Genomic DNA, 22,798 nt, shown 5'->3' with positions numbered 1-22,798 from the left:
CTTTGATCCGAGCTCTATAACTTGCGTGCCACTCTGAATTTCAATTTGGCGTGTCTTTGGGTCTCTGTGTCTTTGGGATGAGAAAAGTGTGTCGAATGTGCCTCGCATGAAAAAAAGACTCTTAACCCGTATGTCGTAATTTAAGGCTTACACGAATTTTATAACGACTCGAGAAGACCCATGATCTCTGCCAACCTCTAATCATAATTTGACAAACATCAACACGCTGCTTCTTTTAACTCTAATTTTTTTGTCGTAAGTGTAGATACAGACAGAATATCCTTGACATTTGGCTGGCACTGCTTATAAAAATTAAACTCATAAATTTGTAATTTCCAGAAAAAAAGTTTCCCGTTTTAATTTCGATTCGATTCCTTTCTATAATTGTCTTTTATAATACATACAATCTGAACTTTTTTTTACAAAACTCAATTAATGTACGCACACATTTCTGTAAACCATAAAATTACATTCACTCTGAAAGTGAAATGACATTTGAACTCAAAGTTTGAACCAAGGTAAAAAAAAAGTTTCTGTATATAGAATTATTCCAAATTATAAATAACAAGACATCCATCTGTCCTCAAATAGAGCCATCAAATTATAATTGTTCAGAACTTGGAATGAAAAAACAACACAAACTATTTGCGTATTACTACCACGCAAATCAAAGCTATTTATGATACCCCTCCCCCCAAAAATAAGACAAGATTATTATCATTAATATTTTCATGCACGATATACACAATTTTATTATTAATCATGACCCTACCGTTGAGCGAATACATTTAACAAAGTAAACACTTTTCGTGTTTAATGTTTTCCAAGTGGGCGGAGGAGCGTCCTCTTTTCCAACGCTGTCTACTTCCTTCGGAGAGATACATTCATAAATACATACAGAAAGACGCGTAGAATGTCTTCCACATGTGCTGCGGCTGCTGCAAAACATTTGATGAAGATTCGGCCAGGAAATGTTTATGTCTGTCGTTCGGGGACTTTCATTATTTTACGAGGTAGCATTTGCCCCAGCATAAAAGAAGCCGTCACAGTGACCCTGAGCATTTCAAAATATGAAGTTTTGTCACCAACCTCGCCCAACATTAAGTTTTATACTTAAAGATGAAAACAGAAGACTGAAATTCTGCAAAACATTCTTAATAAGTTATGGTATTTGCTCTCTCTCTCTTTCTCGTCCCCCCATGGATGTACGTGGTTCAAGAACGGGCAAGAAGTACGCGAGTTTGCGTCAAGCTGAAATCCTTGCGAGAAAGCTAATACTTGTGGAGCTGCGTTGTTGAGACGGTCCTGGTTTTGGTCCTGAGACTCAGAAAACGGGTATGAATAGCGTACATTTTCACGGAGATGACTACTCGGTCGCCAGATCGCTAGGAGTGAGCAACAGGCTGTACGTTCTGTAAAACATTGTCTCTTTCGGAATAGCATTCCTCAAATATCAAGACTACCAATCTCATCCTTCGTTGCACAGGATAAATCTCAAGCAATTTGACCCTATTCCCAACAAACACCACAGGGAATATTGGGCGACGAGATTTTTGCAATTTCTCCAATCTCACTCGAGTAGACGAAATCCGAGTTGAATTTGTATACTGAAAACTCTATTCATTTTAAGGAAAGGGTTTTTCGAGAAGCCAAGTTAGCATTCATTTTTGTGGTATACGGAATTTCAGAGGATCGTAAAGTAGGAACAGGAAGAAAGTGGTTAGTGAATTATTAAAAGCTTTGACCATCAACTCCACATCGCACGATTGCTCCTTTCTTTCCTTCCTTTATAAAAAATCAACTCTAATTCCGGGTAAGGTGAAGCAAATACAAAATCATTAGGATCACCAGATAGGTTATTTAGTAGGATTAGAGCTCATCACTTGAATGACTTGTCCTCTATTATTAACGTTGTTGACAGTGTATCTAAGGTCATTACTGATCAGTCGTTCGTTGTACTTTATGGAAATTGTTGTTTATCAAATAACCAATGCATACAACAAACTTTATTGAATTTGAGAGGACAAAAATATTTGTCAGGCATTCGTTTAGAACATGCATTGCAATATCAAATTCGGACCTGGAAAATTCCACATCTTTTCATTCTTCCAACTCGGTGGTTGAGATAGGAACAAATACACCAAATAAGGTTTGGCAGTTAGTACGGTGGACTTTCTCCAACTTTCGCGTCCTTTCCGTTTCCCAAATTTATTTCTGCCTAAATACGTTAGCGAGGGGGAAAAGTTCCAATTTATCGACAATATTTCCCTAACGCAACTTAGCCAATAAATATGACGATTTAACTAGAAAAGTGCCATCTGAATCTGACTCGGTCTGAAATGTCTCTAACAAACCCTTATTGTTATCCAACAGGAGAGATTCTGGAGCAGAAGGAACTGGAGAGTCTCTCGAATCTCGAGCTTTTCTGCCCCGCTGGATATCCATAACTTGCTCCCTGACGGACGTTGCTGCAGACAAGTCCTCTTCCTTTGGTAAAATAAGTTCACAGAAGATCTTCTAACGGTACGTTAAATATTTCCTTTCTAATCAGAAGACCTGGTTGTCACAGTTGATTTAGCACACGGCGTCCCATTACTGAAAACATGCACCAATTGCAATTTTGTCCCACTGTGAGAAACCAGAACTCATCGTGCGGAATATTGACTCATTAAATATACCACCGAGATGCATAGACGGCTACATATGTATGTATATATAGTCATCCTATTATGCCAGAACACAGGGCTCTACGAAGTTGAGATACAAAAAAATAAATCCAAAGTTCCTTATTCAGGAACATTACTGCTTTAGAATTTCGGAATCCATTAGAAAGAATTGATATTGTAATAGGAGACATGAAAAGAGAACAACTTTCAATACAATGGGGACAGCATAATAATAATAATGGTGGAAGAGCAATGTCAGTTCACAATTATGCAAGGCCTTATTTGCATGGTTGAGTTTATAAAGTTTTAAACTTTGGGCAGATCAATGTATGTATCACGGGGCTCGGGTCCAAGTGTTTGGCCTGTTTCCGAGAAGTATATGATTATGTTATGAAAAGGATGTTCTCCATATTTTAGATGTATTTCATGCCAAAACAGATCCTACAAATTGCATAAGTGGAAGTTGACGTATTATATTTCTATTTAATGCCGGAGCTTATCAAATTAATGAATCTACGTAGTTTGAACGGATAAATTACACGGTTCAACTTGTTGAGCGATATCCAACCTCATCCAACAACTCAAAACTTTTTAACTTTGAGTTTTATAAAAACTTTCCATGTTGAACAAACTAATTCGGTTATATCAGAGGTTTTTGGGGAGAGTTCCACCGTAGACATGCATACAGACATATTATTACGTGGGTTGAAAAAAAAGTACGAAAGTTGTTCAGCATCGGGCTACATTCAAATGTCCCAAATTTAAGATTCTAGAAATCGTCTGGTGTGAAGAAAATCCAATTGTGGACAGAATCCCTTGGAAGCATTTGCGTTTGAGAATAACGGAAAAGTAAAATCAGATCACAAATTTTCACTTCATGAATTTCACATCTTTATTCTTCAATCCTAAAGAAGAAAGGGAAAAGAATGTTTATTATACCACGTGCACATCAGTCATAAATAATGGAAAATATTGAAAAACAAGTCCAACTGGAAAATGCGTAAGTGCAAAAAAGATTTGCATTACGATTTGATTCTTGAATAAAAGATTTGCATTTTGAATAGTAAAGTAGATCCGATACAAGAATAATGTTTATCTCATTAATTGACATATTTCCATCTAACACCTTTCAAGCGACCATAATTTACAGCTCGAAAATAGAGACCAACTTATTAGATTAAGGACAGAAAAATGTGTCGCTCGCCTTTTACAAGCTCTCAGTTTGTGCATTTAAATTACGGAGGAATTGGATTGCAAGGAGGAATGATTGAGATTGGGACCTGTCTCACTTGTCGAAGCATGAAAGCAGATAATTAATTGAGGATATTAACTCTTGATACTTCTCAACTCGATTGGATTGCTCTGAAAACAGTCAGGGCAGGTTGGCTTGGGAGTTTATAATCGACTCAAATTTGAGAGGATTAGTGTCGACAAAATTAATGTATTCCTTTAGCAGAATAGAGAGAGACGTGTCAGTCGGCTGGAAAATTGAAATTATTGAAGCATTGGAATTAATAAGGTCCTTGATAGGAATCAAAGATTAAAGGAACCTGGTTTCACGTACCTCAGAAGAGGAGAAAGTCGGTGAGAATAATCCATCTGGAAAATAATAATACGTGCTACGTACGAGTGAGTGAGCTCTCTTCTACGTTTCCTGCTTCCTCGATTGAACCAGAATCAGAATAAAGTTGTTTCTGCAGCATTTTTCATTTAACTTTTAATGGTCAAAAGACTGGTCTGCTCGTGGGACTGCCTGTGAACTTTGTAGCTTTGTATGAAAGGAACAAATTATTTCAATGAACGCAAATTCAACTTTCTTTTCGTTCAGCAGCAACTGTTACGAACGAATTGGAGCAAGAAGCACTCAATACTCCTGTCTAGTACCATCTGGGACTTGTGTATGCAAATTTCCTCGGTTGGTTGTCCAAAGGATATGTTGGTCCATATGCCTACATTACAGCTTTCATTGCCACAGCTTTCTCCGTATCTCACTTTCCTCAGCCATGCACGTATTATAAAATTGTAATAAAGTAATTTTGAGAATTAACATATTTTAAACAACTTCCTCGTCGGAAATAATTGAAGTCGTGATGGGAAATCAACTTCCTCCTACAAATCAGACAAGTTTTAGATGGAAAAATTCGAAAATGAGAATAAAAAGGAAAATAACATTTTCATTAGTAACTAGTAATTTGAGAGGAGGTATTACTTTTATGAAACGGATTTGCAGCAGTCAGTCGTTCGGTAGCTGTTGAAATACATTTTCGACATGAGAAAATTCAAACTCAAAAGTTCCCTTTTGATGAAGTGATAATGCTCTATCTTTAATTCCCCTCGATGCCAGAAACCTCAAAATTACCTTTATGCACCCATTCACTCGCAACTAACGTGCACGTGTGTGTGTTCAAGGGGGAAAATCCAGACGGATGAATGGGGTCTAATAAATGAGCAAATCTTACTTTCACCAGCACATGCCAATTTTCCCTAAAGGCTAGGATTTTGCTCTCAGGAATCCAACAGTAATTCCACTCGTCATGTGCTTGCCCTGTCCTTCAATATGTGATGAAATCTAATCTGAGGCCCGACCGCCCGACCTCCAGCTTAACCAGTCTCTACTTCATTCTGCGGGTTGTGATTATTTGTAATTCCAAAAAAGGATGGTAATCACTAACGCTTCATTTAGTGTTCATGGTATATCTTTGAGGACGGAAGATTACTGACGATGGTTTTTGGTACATATATTCCCCTCACATTTGTCGCAACTGTGTGTTGACTTAGCTGACTGGATCTTCTTCAAAGAGTCTGCTTTCACCGCACTTGTTAGATGCCTTGTCGAGGTTAGTTGGTTGAAGGAGCGGCTAAAAGGGAAAAGTGACAAAGTTGAGCAGACCTAAAAGAGGACAAGTTACCCACCACATTTTCAAGTACTTATCTTTGAGACATCTTCCTTAGCCTTCCTTACACTACAATCAAACGTCAGTTAATCAGCTCGAAATAAATACTTCAAGTCAGACTTTGAGAAACTTGAAATTTGAGATTGTCTCCCTGCTGGTGCTTTCTCCTAATGTTAAGAAGCAACATATTCAGGCAACACAATGAGATTACACGGACAGGTGCTGGTTGAGTGAGTTTTAATTTGTTTGATGCTTTATGGCTTAAAGTTGTATTGTCTATTTGTCTCTTCTGTTGTCAAATTCGTCCGTGTAAGTTGCACAAGAATTCTACTGAAATTTTGCAACTGTTTCTTTGCGAAATCATCGTGAAATTCTTGCATAAAAACATCGCTAGTTTTCAGTTTATTCAGAAATTAGTCTGGACTTTAGACAACCAATTATTTATTCATTTTACATCAGTGTGATGGCAGTTGGCACTGGCAGATGTACACTACTTACAGAATTAACAAACATTTTCGTTCCCACTTCCTTAACTTTCGCAACAACTTGTCCAATTTTCCTAGTGTACAGGGACAACTTGACATGTTTGAGTTGTCCTTGAGGGAGATAAACATTTGTGAATGCATCTGCTTATTCACAACTCTAATTAAGGTTTATTCTCGCAATTAGCAAATATTTCCAAGTCTCTAAATGTGGTTCCCATATTCGCATAACAAAAATAACAACATTTTCATACCTATGCATGTAAATATACATAAAAATACATGCCACGTTTTCAGCCGTGTCAATCTGTTTCAAATAACAAAATTGCGGGTGTTAAGATCCTCTCGGTTTTGTAGGAAACTTCTGAAATGTTTATAATATTTGCTTAGAAGATTTAAGAGCAGTCTACTTTATCATTTCCGCTAAACAGTTTTTTTAAATGGGACTGTAAAGAAGCATAATCCGCCACGAGACATTAGTGGGGTTTGGTTTGGCTTCTGTACATCACTGCACCAAAACAACTTGCAGATGCATCCATGTAATTGCAGAGATGAAAATGCGCTACTATATATTTCACAGAGCAAGACAACAGTTTGCAGTCGAGGGCATTAAAGTTGACAGTAAGTGGTAAAAAGAGTTAAGGTTGTGCTTCTTCTTCGTAATGGAACCGGATGCTACGTGCTATGAAATCGCTTATTCTCCAGATTTTAAAGTGCGGAAGACTGTTTAGGAAAAAAATAGACTCGTAGAGGACTATTTTAAGTATATCCTTTAATTTAATACAAGGGGTTTTATTAATCAATAGTTCCCAGAGTAAATTTTTCCAACCAAGTAATTTCTACGTATTTAGTAAACAAATGAACGTATCCGAGAAGAAATCTTTGTAATGGGCTCGTTAGTTCAAAATATAACTATTTTCAAAACAATGTAAAAAGAAACTGGGCCATTTTGTTCACATAATGTAACAGGCTTAATTCTTGTTGCGTCGTATGTATGTACGGCTAATTTAAATGATGCCGCAAGCGCTGGTCGGGCGGGTGTAAACTTTTTGAATGCACATTAATTCTCCATGAAACTTAATCTCTAAAATGGATTAGTGCTCCCAGGTTGAGTTGACGTAGGAATTAAGATGAGTTTGCATGTTAACCTCCAGGCCAAGCACTTGGTAACATCAAAAACAATAAGTCATTTCCCAGATTCCCCACTTTCTCTACACGCTCAAAGTTTACTTTGCAGACGCCGTAGTACAGCTTCGCTTGACACGAGTGCCACCCACCATCTGGGTCCATCCTTTCTTCTCAAAGACCTTTTCATGATACGTAATGTTTGGGTTCGCATGCCAGGATAAAAAAGATCTACACGAATGATGAGACGGGAGGAAATGGAAATTTTTCTGCGAAGTGACTTGAATGCCTACCCTTTTCTGCGTACTTTACGCTTTACCTGTAGAACTTGCCTTTTTCGCGAATTCGGCATAACAAACATACTTTTCCACTTAAGGAATACTTTCAAAGGAAGAATGAGGCAAGAATTTCAATTTGACGAAATTAAGGCGTATGGAAAGAATCCATTTTCACCAGGTTTTTCTCATACATTCAACAGCATGAACATGAAAGGACTTACGGAGTACTGTTACATTTTCGCGTTGATTTAGTATGCGGCAAGGATCACTATTCCGATCAGTATCAGCATTTTAGCCTACAGACAGGTCTGGGTCCACGTTCTACACGAAGGAACCCAACTTTTGTGCACTTTGCAAAATTCCTAGTCTGCAAACAAGACAAGCTTGCGAAAGTGCCACGATGTTACGATTCTTCAGTTCCCCGTGATGTGAGTGACATTCAAAGACTTGCCAATTTATATTTGTCCACGTCGAACATTTCTTTATCTAGAATAATTTACAATATGAGAGATGGTGGAGATGGAGATTGCACATTTTTTGGGTCTCAATCGGGATCTATTTACCATAAATTAATAAATTTTGAAATATTTTTTTTATGCTGGAATTTAGACTACAGTTTCGTTATTTGCATGATCAACTTGTAGCAGGTAAGTTTGGCAGAATAACAGGACTCATATATTTGCAACTTACCTTGGAATAATGGAAATTGTACTGTGCTTCATTGAGTGCAATATGGGCCAATTCACGAAGTTTAGAAACAAAAATCTGCGGTTGGGTTCGTCGAAATACGTCATTTTACCTTCAACTTTGGTAAATTACTATATCATGTCAAGTTTAGAAATAATACGTAGTTGAGGATATAAGGAAACTCTCGTGCTGTGTAATTGAGCAATGGAATTAAGCCATTTCAATAGCTTTTAATTCGAATAATAATCTCGAAACTCATCAGCAGACCCTCCACGTGTTTTCTCCTAATTTTGTGAGTATTTTTATACGTCAATTTTAGCTAATCTAATACGGACGTTTTTCGAAACACTTTGAAAAACAAAAACATACTCGACATCATTTTATTTTTCTCCTCATTACAAATAGAACGTTAGTATGAACTTCATAATCTATTGGTTTCTGAAAGCACAATGTTGTCGAATCCACTACTGAATACGTACAAATTGTAACTAACCTTTGCAATCGACCTTGTACTAAATTTGATCCACACATACCTGCCACAATTGACTTATCACAAAGTTCACTTTGTGGAAGTGACGTTCCATGCAAAATTAGCAAAAACAAGACACCTTGATGAAATCTGTGTGTGTCAGGCGCATCAATATTGACTTTAGTGTGGGCGAAGCTGAATTGTTTGAAACATAAACTTCAAGTGAACTCTGCGATGCAATGTTAAACAGATTAAAAGGTAAATTTAAGACTTTGTCAAGGTTAATTCCAACTAAAACTCAGGTTTGTGTTCAGAATCATGAATGTTTTAGATACTCAAATTCAGTACGCAGTCAGTCAGTTTGTTTGTTAGGAGTCACGAGTAAGCCGAATGAATTAAAGTCGTCAGACTTTTTAATCCAGTTTCATGGAACTCCGGGTGAGGAATATAGAGCTTAATTGGATTGCATTTTGTAAGTCAAGTTCATATGAAGAGGCTTTTAACAATTTGGTGTTGATGGGCACTGGCTTCAGGATCATGTAAATATTTTTCTTGTTGGTGAATACAATTTCTTTTGAAATTTATATCCAAAAGTAGTTTGGAGTATGTAGTAAATTTCGTAAATATGCTATCCAAAGAACCCCATTGTCCGATATAATACGGATAATTGGCTTAAATTGATGGTGAAACCCCAATTAGTCATCAAGCGGCTTTCAAAGAATTATCATCAGACTCAAGTTTGACTTTTATGACTACCACAACGCAATAAAGTTGCTCATTATGCACTCTTTTCTATGAAATAATTTCTTGATTTGTTGATGGAAAGCTAGAAAATGGGATTTCAAAAGAAATACTAAGTGTATTTTTCCTTTTTTTGTAACATTTCAATTTGAACACTATAATTAAGCCAATAAATTAGAATCGCTGAATACAAGAGTTGTGATGCATCTGTACTCTGGTTTTGAATCAAGTAACATATTTTTTATTTACTCAGGAGTTCTTAAGTAAAAATAAATTATATACAAATAGATATATATAATCTAAAATATTAACAAAATGTGCAATTTTTCCAATTTTAGCAGCGTTTGTACTCATACATCTTATTTATTACCTATTTACATTAGGTTTCTACTGAATTTCAGTACTTATTTCGCATGGAACAAAATTTAAGCTTCACTAATGAATAATTACATGTATTTAATAGGGATTAAGACTTGTCTCACGTTACTGATTATTATTGCTATTATGTAATTTCTCACTGCATTTCGATGGTATATTCTTACACTGATACGAGATTTTTATCAGTATGGATTTCGTATATGATGAAACTAAAGGAAGAATGCAAAAAAGAATGTCATTTAGAAAATTAATCGCCTTTGTTTCTCGTACTAAAGTCTTTTATTTGGCTTATGCAGCCTGTTCGCGGATATTATTCTATTTGATGACACAGTCAGCTTTTGTTCGTCTTTGAAAGGCGAGAAGGAGAAATTACTGCAAAAGTGTAAGCAAAAGAGCATTACTATCATTAACCACCTTGCTGCCTCTCCTCTTGAATAATGTAGCTTTCGAGCCCCAATCTGGCGCTCGAAACACGTAGAAAACACGAAATTATTTATGCATATAACACCCATCTGGCACGTTTGAAAAGAAGTAAGTACTGCACACTATTGTGTCACCTGTAAAGAAGAAGCGTATCAATATTGCCTCTAAATATTGCATTGCAGCCCTCGCTTCTTGCTATTCCTACAAAACGTATTATTCGCTTCTGGATTGGATCCACTTTCTCCATCTCCACTTTCTCCTCGCTCGAAATACCTTGGATCTGGTTGTACAACCGTCAATCTCAGAATTCAGATGAGACACATACAGCCAGAAGGGAGGCGAATGGGTCTCCCCAATATTTTTTTAATCTGTCGTCCTGCTGGTTGTTTGCGGCGGTAGAACCGTTTGAGGTCTTCTAGCAAATTGGGAGCTGGAGTTGGTCTCTAGAGAATCTGAAAAGCCACTTTTCTTCTTCAATTTACTCGTTCCTCCGGGTCCTCCAGCAGGACCGGCATTGAAAACATTTTCACGACTTTTTCTACTATTCAAGGGCATCGCATGGTTATTTCTACCGCTGTTGGCTGATGTTTTTAACGGTGCAGAGGAAGAGGTGTTCGCCACGGTGGAGGTGGACGCTGGTTGGGTTTGAGAAGAAATAGTAGAAATAGTCATCTCAGGTAATGGAGCCGTCTTGTTTTTCCCTTTGCCCACTCGCAACCTGGATTTTTGTTCCTTGTCTAAAAACGAAAGTGAAACAAGAACCCGCTTTAGGCTACACATTTGCTAAAACCTGATTACCATATGCTCTCCACGTTTGAAGTTATCTTAGCACAAAGTGCATGGAGTTATATAATCGTCCAACAAGCGCCTTTGTCTCACCTTTTGGAAGGAAGGTTCGGTGGTAGTTTTCTCTTGGAGCCTTACCTTTAGACTTGACGGGATCTCCTAGCTGGGAGTAAGGGTGGTGGTAGTGGTTTTGCGGAGCTGCGTAGGTGGGTGGGGTCGTCCCTCTGCTATTCGTGACGTGACTCTGCTTACTTCGTGATTGAGTCTCGTCCTCATCTCGCCAACCTTCCATGACGCTCATGGTATCCTCAGACTTGAATGAGGAGAGAGATAAAGCGACGGAATCGTGGGTGGACGTTGTGGAACCTCTCCGGCCCCGATATGTTGACGATATGTCATCTTGGTGAACTTGAGCCAGCGTGGTTACCATTAGAATTTCCCCTGCCCTCTGTAAAAATAAAATAAGTACTTATGTAAGTGTGAGGTATTGCTACTGTTGGAAATCTGCGTTGAAAGAATAACAAATTTCGTAAAGATCGATATAGTAAAAATAGTAAAATTAAGATGATACTACTTAGCTCGAAGTTTGGGCCCGAGTTGCGAATGAAAATACAAAAGAATAAGTAGGAGAACTGACTACGAGCAGATGGCAATAACTGATGAGCAAGGTATCGAAGTAAACATAAACCGATTTGCTTTCTTTTCTTGGTAAACAAGTAGGTGTTGATTGGATACGACAACGACGTATCAGTTTGAAGAGACTGGGATCTTCTGATATATAACAACAAGAAAAGCTTGTCACGGAAAGGAGAGACAAACATTGTGTAAACATGTCCTTGAAAACGTGCAGGATAAGTTCGGAAAGCTAGAAATATCCCAAAACGACTGATATTTTTTGTGCTTTTCAATATTAAAACATTTGCAGAAATTATGTACGTAGTTATGAAAAAAGTAATCAGTGCAAATGTCGAACCAGGTTTTTCACCCACTGAGGTAAATTCGGCAAACCAGCATTAAACCAAAAAAAATGGCCTAGCGTAATGTGATGTTCATTTGGTCGAGGATTTCTATATGTGTACATACCTATATTTCGTAAGAGTGTGATTCGATGAAATGTACCAAGTTCGATTTGTGACGATCTAGCAGAAAAATTGGAATCATCGGTTGGGCAACCAACTCGTCGTTTTATTTGTTCAAGTTGAAAGGAAAAAGTTTGCAATTTCTGTTTTGCATGAATGCGTTTTCAGTGAGAATATTAGTTTTTAGTTGTGCTCTGCATATCCCAACATGTTAAATATATCATCTACATATTTATATTGAGATGTTGTTGGAGTCGAGCTAGCTATTATATTTTTCAGCATCCAATGGGCCCTGGATTTCTGCGTCCACTGTGGCCAAAGTAATATTTGGCCACGTGGCGTGCCGCCAAATTAATCAAGGATTTTCGAATAATTTCCAACTTTTGAAACTTTTTGAATCTTGGGAACACTTTATTTATTTTTAACTGGTAACTTTTTGTGAAAATGTTCGTATATAAAAATCATATATATTTGCAAATTTGTGAAGGCCATGGGATTCTAACAAAATGAGACGGCAAAGTTAAATTTTAAACCACAATCATGAATTTATAAGCCTAAAATGCTAACATAACATAATAAAAAATCCATTGTACTGCACCCTGTCTTCTCCCAGATTTGTCGCGGTCTGTTGATACTCGTGAGTAATTTCCTGCCTATTTATTATTTTCTCGAGCAAATTAGGGTTGATTAAATTCTAAACTATTATATTATTCGAGACCCAGGGCTCTAAAAAAGATGCATGAAAATGGTAAATGTGATTGGTGTAAATAAGTCTTCCTAAGCCATCGCATACATCACCTAACTCTAACATGTATATCACCTAATGCCTAAATTTATATAGTCGCCTGTCCTACTTCCATTATCTGGATTATGTTTGATAATGACATCAATTCGTGGACTTGCAGTATGTACGAGACCTCACAATTCGACGACGACGTAATAACCATCTTTTCACAGCCAGATCTTGTTAACGAAATTGGACTAGAGTTGACAGTGATTGGCTCAGATCGATGGTGGGGTACAACAGGTTCGCAGATGATTACTTCTTCCCCGGATACCCAAGTCATGTTGCATTTGCTTCGGTTTATCCCTCTCTAACCGACGCCATATATTTGCTGACTGGTCATTTTTCTACCCTGAGAAGCACGCCATGACGCTTACACGAAAATCATTTTTACAACAGAACCTCCTTGCAGCCTGCATACAGCGATTAAGAGAAGTAAACATTTACAAGGTTGTATTTCTTATAGCCAAATATCTGCACAAGGTCTGCAGAGAAACTTCTTCCAACAATTGGTTCCAGATTTTTGCCAGATTTACTCCCAATATAATACTTGTGAATGGGCTGTTGTGCGCAAAAAAGTCCAAATGTTCGCTTGAAAGTATGACAACAATAAATACTGAAAAAATGATTTATATCATTCCCAGTCATATTATAAGAGAATTTATTGGGAGAAAGCAGACTTTTGTGAAAGCAACATTCAGGGGCAATGGTAGACAAGGAGAAAGAAAGAAATACTCGCTTTTAGGCTAAACAAATGAGAGCAATGAGACCGATTTCCATGCTTTGATGATGAGCTCAGACTTTTATGTGCTCCCATTCAAAATCTTCTTGACATAGTAACAGTAACGTGAGACCGCCACAGCAACATTCACTTCCCCCTTTGGCTGGGTGGTCGCTAGCCTACGTCGATGACGACAATGATGAGATAGTTGTTTGTTATGGGCGAAAAGTGCTTCGAACAATTCTTGTCACTCTCGTCTCGAAAGCATCACATCAAACTTGCATTTCCTCCCTTTTCTCCGTCTCTGCGCTTTCCCTTTGTCACAGCGCTTGACATGTGCATTTGGCTTTGGGATCACCAGCATAGCTGGCTGGCTGGCTTATTTTTATGTAATCTTCCATGGCAGTGGGCTGTATTAAGCCATAGTTTAATGCAATTGTTTAATGTTCGGTCGGCTGGCTGGCACAACAGCCTTGATTTTGTTGCGGTTTGCACTTTTATATGCGACAGTAAAAGCATTGACGAGTTTCCCTGAGTGTCACCACACCATGTCATGAGCTGTGTATGTATGTATGTGCGTATGTATGTTGGCATGTGCAGTGGTAGCAAACCATTATTAAATAGCATACACATTTTGTTGTTGTAATGCTCTACGACGATCTCAATATCACGTACAGTTTGTAAAACATTATTATCTATTCAAAGTTGTATCACTAACCTGACTAACTTCCGTATCAGATGACTCTGTCCGCACCAATTTTCTAAATTTGTCCGGGGAAGGAAACTGGAATTCATTTCCAGTCTCGATCAGCAACTGTTGAGCGTCATCAGTCACAACGGTTGGCATCATTACAATATTTCGAGTGTCTGTCATCATACCGTTGCATTTGGCTACTTCGCTTAAACCTGTTTCAGTCTTATCATCAAATGCGTGATTGATAATTCCTTCATCAGAATCAGCACCCTCTGGAGAAAGTCGACCCGTGACAGCGCTCACACCACCACTGCTCGACGAGGACATTGGAGCAGAGGGGGTTGCTTCTCGTGCAGAAAATTTGCCACCGCCGTCAACCATGAATGGGTCAATGGCGGCGCTCATTTGCGAGCTGCCCCCATTATTGCTCGGTGCATGTAGAAAGAAACGGTTGCCAAACGTCACATTTTTTCCACTTATTGGATGAAGAATTGGCAGGCTTCGTCTTTTGTCGGCTGGAGCTGTGGAGACATTTCTCTGAAGGAAGAAAGGGTTATGTTGCTCCCCAAGGGAACTATTAGGTCGAGATTTAATTAGGTAGTTTGTCGTTGTAGTTGTCTTTGGAACTGAGTCCATCCTAAAGGTTTCTAAATTTGGCCTCTGAATTCCACCGCCACTTCTGCCGCCGGTCGGATGACGATCATTGGTCAGCTCCTGCAAATCTATTGAACTTTCTTCTCGTATAAACGTCCTAGACACGAGAGACTTTTGACTAGATGGCCGATCCGATGAGTGATGTATGTTGTTCGTGAGGACGGCGGAAGATTGGTCCATTTGTTCCTGTATTATTGCAGCTCTGCGTGCTTTTTCTCGATTTTTTTCGTCTAGTGTGTCATTCATCACTCGGTCGTTGAGCTCGTGGTAATGATTCTCGATATGTGAAACCAACCACCTAGAGAAGGAGAGATAGAAAGAAAGGTGAGATGCTGCTAGGATACAGATGGCAATCCTACGCTATTTTGTATGAAATTTGCCAACAAATTGGTCAAACAGAATTAATCCATGTGACACTAATAATCCCAGAAAAACAAACAATTGTCACCACCGCTTACGTGCACCAGATAAGAGTGGGCTTCACTTATTAGTATTGATACAAGCACGAGTCACCTGGGGCACATACACGATGTTCTCACACACATACATGCATGTCATTTCGAGTGAAATTGAGCTTTCTTTTGTAGATTTGTGTCTCCTTTTCTTCTCCCCTTTTACTCGCGTCCTCGGTGCTATTGTACTGTACACGAACAATTTGCATGATTTGCTTCGAGATAATTCAATCTAGGACGCCACACATGAACGTATAAAAGTCTCACTTACGAAACTTACGAACCCTACTTTACTAAATGCAGCATAGTGTCAATACTTGATGGGATATGTAAATACGGTCACGTTCGTGTGTAATCTGCATGGCTGAGTGTAGTACTTGGAAAATTGGTGCAGCCTGTTTATTCAATTAGTTTGATTAGTTTTCTCACCTAAATCCGTCGAAAATCCCTTTGTCGTTTTTCAAATCTGTGGCTGCAGATTCATCCAGCCTAGTCAAACATCTGGCCGTGTTCACAACTTCTTGCAGATTCATCAGACTGTCCAACTCCACCTCTGACGCACCGCCAAGGTCTTGTTTGTTCGCCAAACTGCAACCACCCGCAGTGTCAAGTCAAAACGGATCAAATGCATAATACATACATACGTGAGTGAATATGTGATGTGACACACACGACAATATTCCTAGCACTCACTGCTCCCCAATATCATGCTACTTATGCTCCAGCATCCAGCCAGTATCAGTTTACCAGTTGAATTTTTTATGCAGGGGTAATATTGGCGACTATTTTTTGGATTTAATCAATAAAACTCACAGTAAAATCGGCTTTCCTCGAACCCGCTCATCGTTGATGACTTTTGCAAAGACTGCTCCGGCATCAACCAGGGACGCCTGATCACTCACGTCAACGACAAAGATGACTCCGTGTGCCTAAAAATAAAGTAGAGATCTTGAGCTTGATTAAAATATTTTCAATCATCCACTAATTATTTTCAATATTATTGTCTTGCTGATTGAATTCCTACGTACGTCGGCATAATAGTGATCCCAGAGCTCTTGGATGGAAGGGTGTCCTCCAAGGTCGTAAAGGTTGATTATACTTTTATTCTTCCTCCGAATGGCGTACGTGTTAAATCCCTTGGTCTGAACGTAGTTTAAATCCGGCAGGGTTCGTTTGACTGAGTAATTAAACACGTGATAAATGCGTCATTATTTAGATTAGTTTGAAGAAACGTAAATAAACATTATGGGTCGTAATCCTGGAGCTATATTTTATGCCAAAGGTTTTATGCCTCACAACTGTTTCAATCATCAAGTTAATTAAAAGTCTAATTTTTTATTTTATTTGTTCAATTCGTTTGTTGACTAGGGGAGAAACTCCAAAATGGAATTTCCACCATGTATTTACTTACACTTCCATAATCTCAGTGCGATTGTCGTCTTTCCTACGGCCTGAGTTCCCAAAATCAGGAGAGAAATTGAGTTTTTCTTATTGGCTGTTGACAATCATGGAAAAGTCTAAATTATTCAAAAAGTTTTTATAAACCAGAAAATGTTACAAGTATTTTTACAAGTTTTCATCCTCCGTTTTGTCCACGCTAGACCAATTTTTGAAATCCCAAGACGCAAACAATTGCCCATGTTGCAACCAGAATATTCCGAGGTTGACAGTTTTAAAGGCTGGTTTTTTGTGTAGCGAATCACAATTTATTGCACAACCAGAAACTCAATAGTAATAATGTCCCTTGTTGATTTACTACATACTTCAACTGGGAGCACATGTACGTCTGTAAGCTATGCTCACAAACAATCGCTCGTTTTTCGACATGATGATGATGCTGCCAGTTTTTGTTGTGTCGTGGACTCCTTGACAACTTTCTCCGTCCCCTGGGTTCGGTAGGGGGCTCACTTTCACGACGAATTGTTCCATCACCACCACCACCACCACTGCTACTCGTCTTTTCTGGTTCCAATATAGATTTGAGTAACTAAAAGCAAATAAAGGAAACGTGCTGAAGCAGACGTGTACTTATGCACTTGGTAGTTCTTCAAGTTAAAAAAAGCATGGCTTATTTGCCATCGTCTGTATGCGAACGTTGTGTAATGTCGAAGATTTTGGAATTAAAATAAGTATGTGAAAACTTGTATTCATGAGACCTCATTACTGGGACTTTACATCACAAGGCATACACAAAATACAAATTAGTCGAACATGCCAAATATACTTTAAAGCCGATGCTCTAAGAGCCTTGGTCTTTAATTAAAATATGAAAATTGGCATTTTGAAAAGATTCATTTAGGATTTTCTATTTCATACGTTCACCTTTCACCACTCCCATTGATGCGAAGTCGGTCCTTTCATGGACCCGAGTTGTCAGTCTATTTGGTAGACATGTAGCATATTTACATGCAAAAATATTGTCGTATTCTGCTCAAGGCTAGAAAGTAATCTTTATATGGACTTTATCTGGAAAGTTGATTTTTGTAGATGATTTGCAACTCTGATTGGTGAAAGGAAACGTCTACATAGCCAATTCTCCTTTATTCTTGATGATTGGCCCAGATTTTACGAGTGAATGACGCTAGTGAGGGTTGAGCATTAACGAGGAATTTCTTAAGCCATGAACACGGAGAAAGTTGGGCTCAAGAATGACTTTGATAAGACTTGAGAGATTTCACTCGAGAAAGATATTTTTGTGATTACGTTGTGATGTGTGTCAGGCTGAATAATTAATGACGCTTCATGTCATGGTTCTCGAAGAGGATTTTGACAACATCCTGAGCATCTTCATATTATTTTAAATAGGAAATTTTCATGTGTATGTACACCAGATCAACCGCAAAATGAAAACGTGTCATTGGGGAATATTTTTAATATTTAAATAATCCTGACAAAACCGTTTATTCTCAATTTCCCTAAGGATAAGTAATATGTGACCGACTTCTTTTCCTAAATTTTTGTATAAATGAATGGAAAAAATATAAAAGCTACTAAAATGTATTACACATGCGGTTACTACGTGTAACTGACAAACCCATAATTCTGCTAGAAATTGTATTACTTGCATAGTATCAAATTTGTGGGTTAAAATTAACGAAAAATTTGTTTGAATATTTTATAGAGACGAACTCCGAGGTGAAGCACCCCAAGGCCACATGAACGTCTGAAACCGAGAGGAATTCATTTTCCATGGAATAAAACAATCACATATCAAGCAGCCAGACACAAATTATTTACTTTGTAACTTTCTTCCCATCCTATGAAAATATACAATTGCCGCATTCAGAATAATCGATACAAATGAAAACGGACCATCCACGCTCTTTATAAATGTTCAGGATTAGATGTGCTTGACTCATTTCTCGTATCCAAGAGTTTCCAATCTCAGAGTTTCATAACTGTACTTGGCGAGAAAGGAGATCATTCGTCTTTCTTCTTTAGCATTCTCCTGCTAAGAGGATGTCAAGCTTGTGATTGAGTTGAAATTCAATCAGACCTGATGTCTATGTCCATGGAAAATTGACTCGCGTTCTCCTCATCCTCAGAGGCAACTGACCCTGTAGGGTTTCTTATTAGAGGCTGACTAGCTCTTCAAGAAAAACAAAATAGCTTAGACCACTCGACAAGACGAGACAACCGGAAAAAGTTGAACAATCAAACTCATCATCTTGAGCTGATAAAAACCTGTCGCCCACTTGAGCACATTTCATCGAGTCTGAATCTCCTCGTTAATCTGATTTAAAACAGAGACAATTGTTTCCCATAAAATTATTTCAGATAAAAAAACCTATTGAGTCCGGGTAATCTTAAGACCCTTGATATACGTACGTACTTATACATCGAGTGCATATAGCACCCAATTGGCGTGCATACTTAGAGAAGAGACATTTGGATCGAGAAAACTTTGGATTGCACTGCAAACACAAATAATTTTCAAGATGAATTACAACAGTACAGCGAACCAAGGGTACGGAATCCCTGTTGGAGGTCACCGCAATCAGCCAGTCGACAAAGAACCTGTTACTGCAGCCCTCGTCGCCATCGTCATTCTTGGAACAGGACTCGTGCTCATTCTGCTCTGCTGCTACATTTGCGTGCTGAGGAGACTTTGCTGTCCAGACTGGGGAAGGAAGGGGACTCACCACCCTCGAAGCACGACCACACAACAAACTTCCTGTGACATTACCAAATTCGACACTCTTACAGCCGAGCGGTCCCCATCTTAAGTTGACTTTGTGCAGTCGGCGAGATTTGTATTATTAGGATAAATTAGGCTAAAAGTAGTATTAGCAGGAATGAAATAGAAGAAAGGCTTCTCAATGATACAGATACTTATCATGCTTTATTGAGAGGCTATAAACGGGATTGTGCATCAAACCGATGCATAATCCCGTTTATAACCCCCATCTATAACCTGATTAAAGGAAAGTGCTGTGCTGCTTTCCTTTAGTCACCAGCAGCAGCACACAGATTGGTCGAGCAGTAAGGATAAAGTTCAATCTGCTACTTCGTTTATGATATTGCGGTTCCTCTCCTTCGGTGGCATTGCATTAAGAGGGACTTTAAACAATCCCATTCACGAGGACATATTCCTCTGGCCGGGATATTTATACGATAGGAAAAGACTTAATGTTGCACACTCATAATCATAAAAGAGAAAGTGTCTGCCAAACTTAAGCTGACCAGCACTGATCCTCGTATTATCTCCCAGCAGCACATTCAAGCCATTTCCCTCCCCGTTGTGAACCTCTGAAGAAAGCTATTGACATTTAGCAGCCTCAAATATATATTGGCTGTACCGTATACTTCAACAGACTATACATACGTATACGTACATATATGTCCTTGTTTCCCCCATTTCCGTCAAATAAACACCAGAACAATTGACCGTCCATGACCAGTTTTCTCCCAGAAATTCCCCCCGACCCCGTGAAATGTAGCTGCAATGAGGATTTAATTGGATCAGATTTTTTAACATAGTTCACTTATATTTAACAGTAATAGTATTGAATGAATCGGATATAAAACTGTCCCCTCACACGAAAGTAAGAGGACGACTGGGATTTTGATGAAAATGGAATCTAAATATGTACATACATACGTGTCTCACTCTATTATGCATGAGTTTTGTTGAATGGATTGGTGGTTGGGTCGAACGAGTGGGGGTCTGAGAGCTCCATTCATAATTGATTCCAGTAGATTTCCTCATGCAAAGGTGAGAGTTAAATCAGTTAAATTTATCTATCTCAGATTCCCTACGACCAACAGCATCCTTATCTCCTTTGCACTCACATCACAACCCGTGCACTGCCAGCAATCGCCCAACAACAGCAGGTGGCATGGATTCAATACATTTTAGACAATGTCGTGTGAATGCTTCCAGTGAAAGTCAGTCAAAGTGAATGCAGACTCTTTGTGCACGTAATGGGTGCATGAGGTTAATGCACTGAATGAAATGTAGAAGTATATACGGTTCGTAATGCCACAGTCTTTTGATTAAAGAAGAGAAAGATGAAAGTTTTGCTGGTGGTTTTGTCATGGAGAGAACAAATCTCTGGAATCCTAACCTATTTACGCTAATCCCATAAAACCCGTTCCTCATTGTGTTCCTCTACAATATCGATGTATACAACTCTCTTTTTTTATGCTGCTTTCTCATTTTCTACCAGATTTTCTTTCACCTATTTCCTGTCTTCTTTTCAATTACAATGCAACCTTGTAAAGTGTTACACGTAGATTTGGATGGACTAATTTTAATTGGTTTGCGTTCTGAAGTGGCTGATTCATCATCTTAAAATCATCCGCGAAGGCGGATTAGAAGAAATGCAAACCTATTTCTTAATGGAGAAAGTCAGTTTGAACAATTTGTAGCGATTTAGAAATTTTGTAGGGATTTTTTTCAAAATTGTCGGCCACAAACCCAACGCACTCATCAAGAAGTTAACATCTTAACTTATTTTAGGGTGTGAAGGAATTGAAATTGGTCCATTAAGATGTATGTTGAGACACTTGACTGGTTCTCATCGCTCGTGCACAAGCAAAGCTCCACTTTCTCTTTTATCTATGTAGCTCCTCGCTCTCAATCTCACGTTACGTTGTCATCCGCTTCAATCCGGTTTTGAACTTGTATTATATATTGGATAAGCACAGTAATACGAAAAAAATGTTATGTAAGTGTAGCTGTTAACTCTAGTTGATAGCTGGAATTAATGTGAGAGCTAAAATCTGAATTTGAAAATTTGAAAATTCTGCAATGAGTAAATTGCACAATCATTTGTCTCACATCTAGTTGAATACATGGTCATTTTTGTTATATCACAGTTTTGGTAACATTGCTAAAACATAACGTTAACTAAATTTTTAGTATGTTATGCATAATTTTTAATCACATCTTTAATCTTAATTAGTATATCAAATTAAAAAATAAATTAAGATACCACAGGCAGTTGCTAATGGACGCTGTTGTTGATAATCTGGTGCTTATTGTGAATATTTAGTATTATCTTACAGAATAAAAAATACGAATTTTAAACGTTATTTTACATCCAGAGCTAAGTAAAGTGTTATTGTCTGTAGTTTGACATTGTTGTAGTAACATTTTATTCAAAACTAAATTTATGTCATTGTAAATGTACTTCAAAGTAAAATAAACGTAATTGAATGCCTGGAAAATTAGTGATGAGCAGACATTAATTAAATATTCGAGATGAGACGGTTCATCATAATCGTTGTGCTGGCGTCACGTAAGGTAATCATCAGAGATGAGCATGAAGTGTCGTTTTTTTAGATTTCGGATCTCTCGATATCCAGTTATACAAATGTCTACTTTCTTGAATCCTTCCCAAATCGAGTTCTCTCCAATAATAGGAGAGAATCAATCTGTGTCTCAATTAGCTTTAGCTTTCGCTCGATCATCCTGAGACGCAAATTTGATGTGGTATTTATAACCAAGCCGAATAAGAGATACAAAATAGAGGAATTACAAAATTAGTTTCATTTGAAGCGTAGTCTACTACATCCTATTAATTTGCATGTTCTCAGCATGTTACTTGCATCAGTTTAAGGGTGAACATGTTGATTAAGAAGTATGTGTCTTGATGTACATGGTTTCAAGAAACTTTCCCATTATGCGAATTAAACCTGGAATGTCAACTTGAAAGTTAAGGAATTCCAGTGGAAACCATGCTGACCAGAATCCAGTCTCGGAGACCAGAGTAGAAAGGTAATTTACTTATAAAACTCGGGAGAAGTGGATTCCATCAAATGTACTCGTATTAAGTAGTACAGGAATGGTGGCCATTGATCGTTTAGGTAACAGATGAGTTAAGTCGTAATAATTAAGAAAGTCATGCAGTAAAATTATATCAGTTGGGAATAACCGAATAACAGACGTCTACGTTGTTACTTTTTACATAAGCCACTACCAACTTATTACCGGCGTCTGCACTTTTACACCTTACCGTCACACAGGATTGGCAAACTTTC

The 22,798-nt window shown here is 38.1% G+C and overlaps 1 protein-coding gene and 1 long non-coding RNA gene across 3 annotated transcripts; one reads left to right on the top strand and one right to left on the bottom strand.

Annotated features, from left to right (window-relative positions):
• The first annotated feature begins 1,384 nt into the window (after positions 1 to 1,384).
• On the top strand, positions 1,385 to 21,985 carry LOC118436049. The gene is made up of 3 exons (XR_004835157.1): positions 1,385 to 1,813; positions 2,374 to 2,523; positions 18,435 to 21,985. It is a non-coding gene; the product is annotated as an uncharacterized LOC118436049 (long non-coding RNA).
• On the bottom strand, positions 9,569 to 17,272 carry LOC118436048. 2 transcript variants are annotated; one of them, XM_035853026.1, is made up of 8 exons: positions 16,884 to 17,272; positions 16,725 to 16,808; positions 16,342 to 16,490; positions 16,127 to 16,242; positions 15,743 to 15,901; positions 14,232 to 15,159; positions 11,023 to 11,377; positions 9,569 to 10,880 (listed from the first exon to the last, which is right to left on the bottom strand). In XM_035853026.1, exons 1-8 carry the CDS (start codon positions 16,951 to 16,953, stop codon positions 10,507 to 10,509), a joined length of 2,235 nt encoding a protein of 744 aa, XP_035708919.1. In that variant the 5' UTR covers positions 16,954 to 17,272; the 3' UTR covers positions 9,569 to 10,506. The 2 variants fall into 2 exon arrangements, with proteins under 2 accessions (XP_035708919.1, XP_035708920.1); XM_035853027.1 differs by having other exon boundaries at positions 11,068 to 11,377.
• Positions 21,986 to 22,798: the final 813 nt, after the last annotated feature.

Source organism: Folsomia candida, unplaced genomic scaffold (assembly GCF_002217175.1).
Source record: "Folsomia candida strain VU population unplaced genomic scaffold, ASM221717v1 Fcan01_Sc006, whole genome shotgun sequence".
Classification (NCBI taxonomy): domain Eukaryota; kingdom Metazoa; phylum Arthropoda; class Collembola; order Entomobryomorpha; family Isotomidae; genus Folsomia; species Folsomia candida.
The sequence above is the reverse complement of the archived record's forward strand: the minus strand, read 5'-3'. Positions and strand labels throughout refer to the sequence as shown.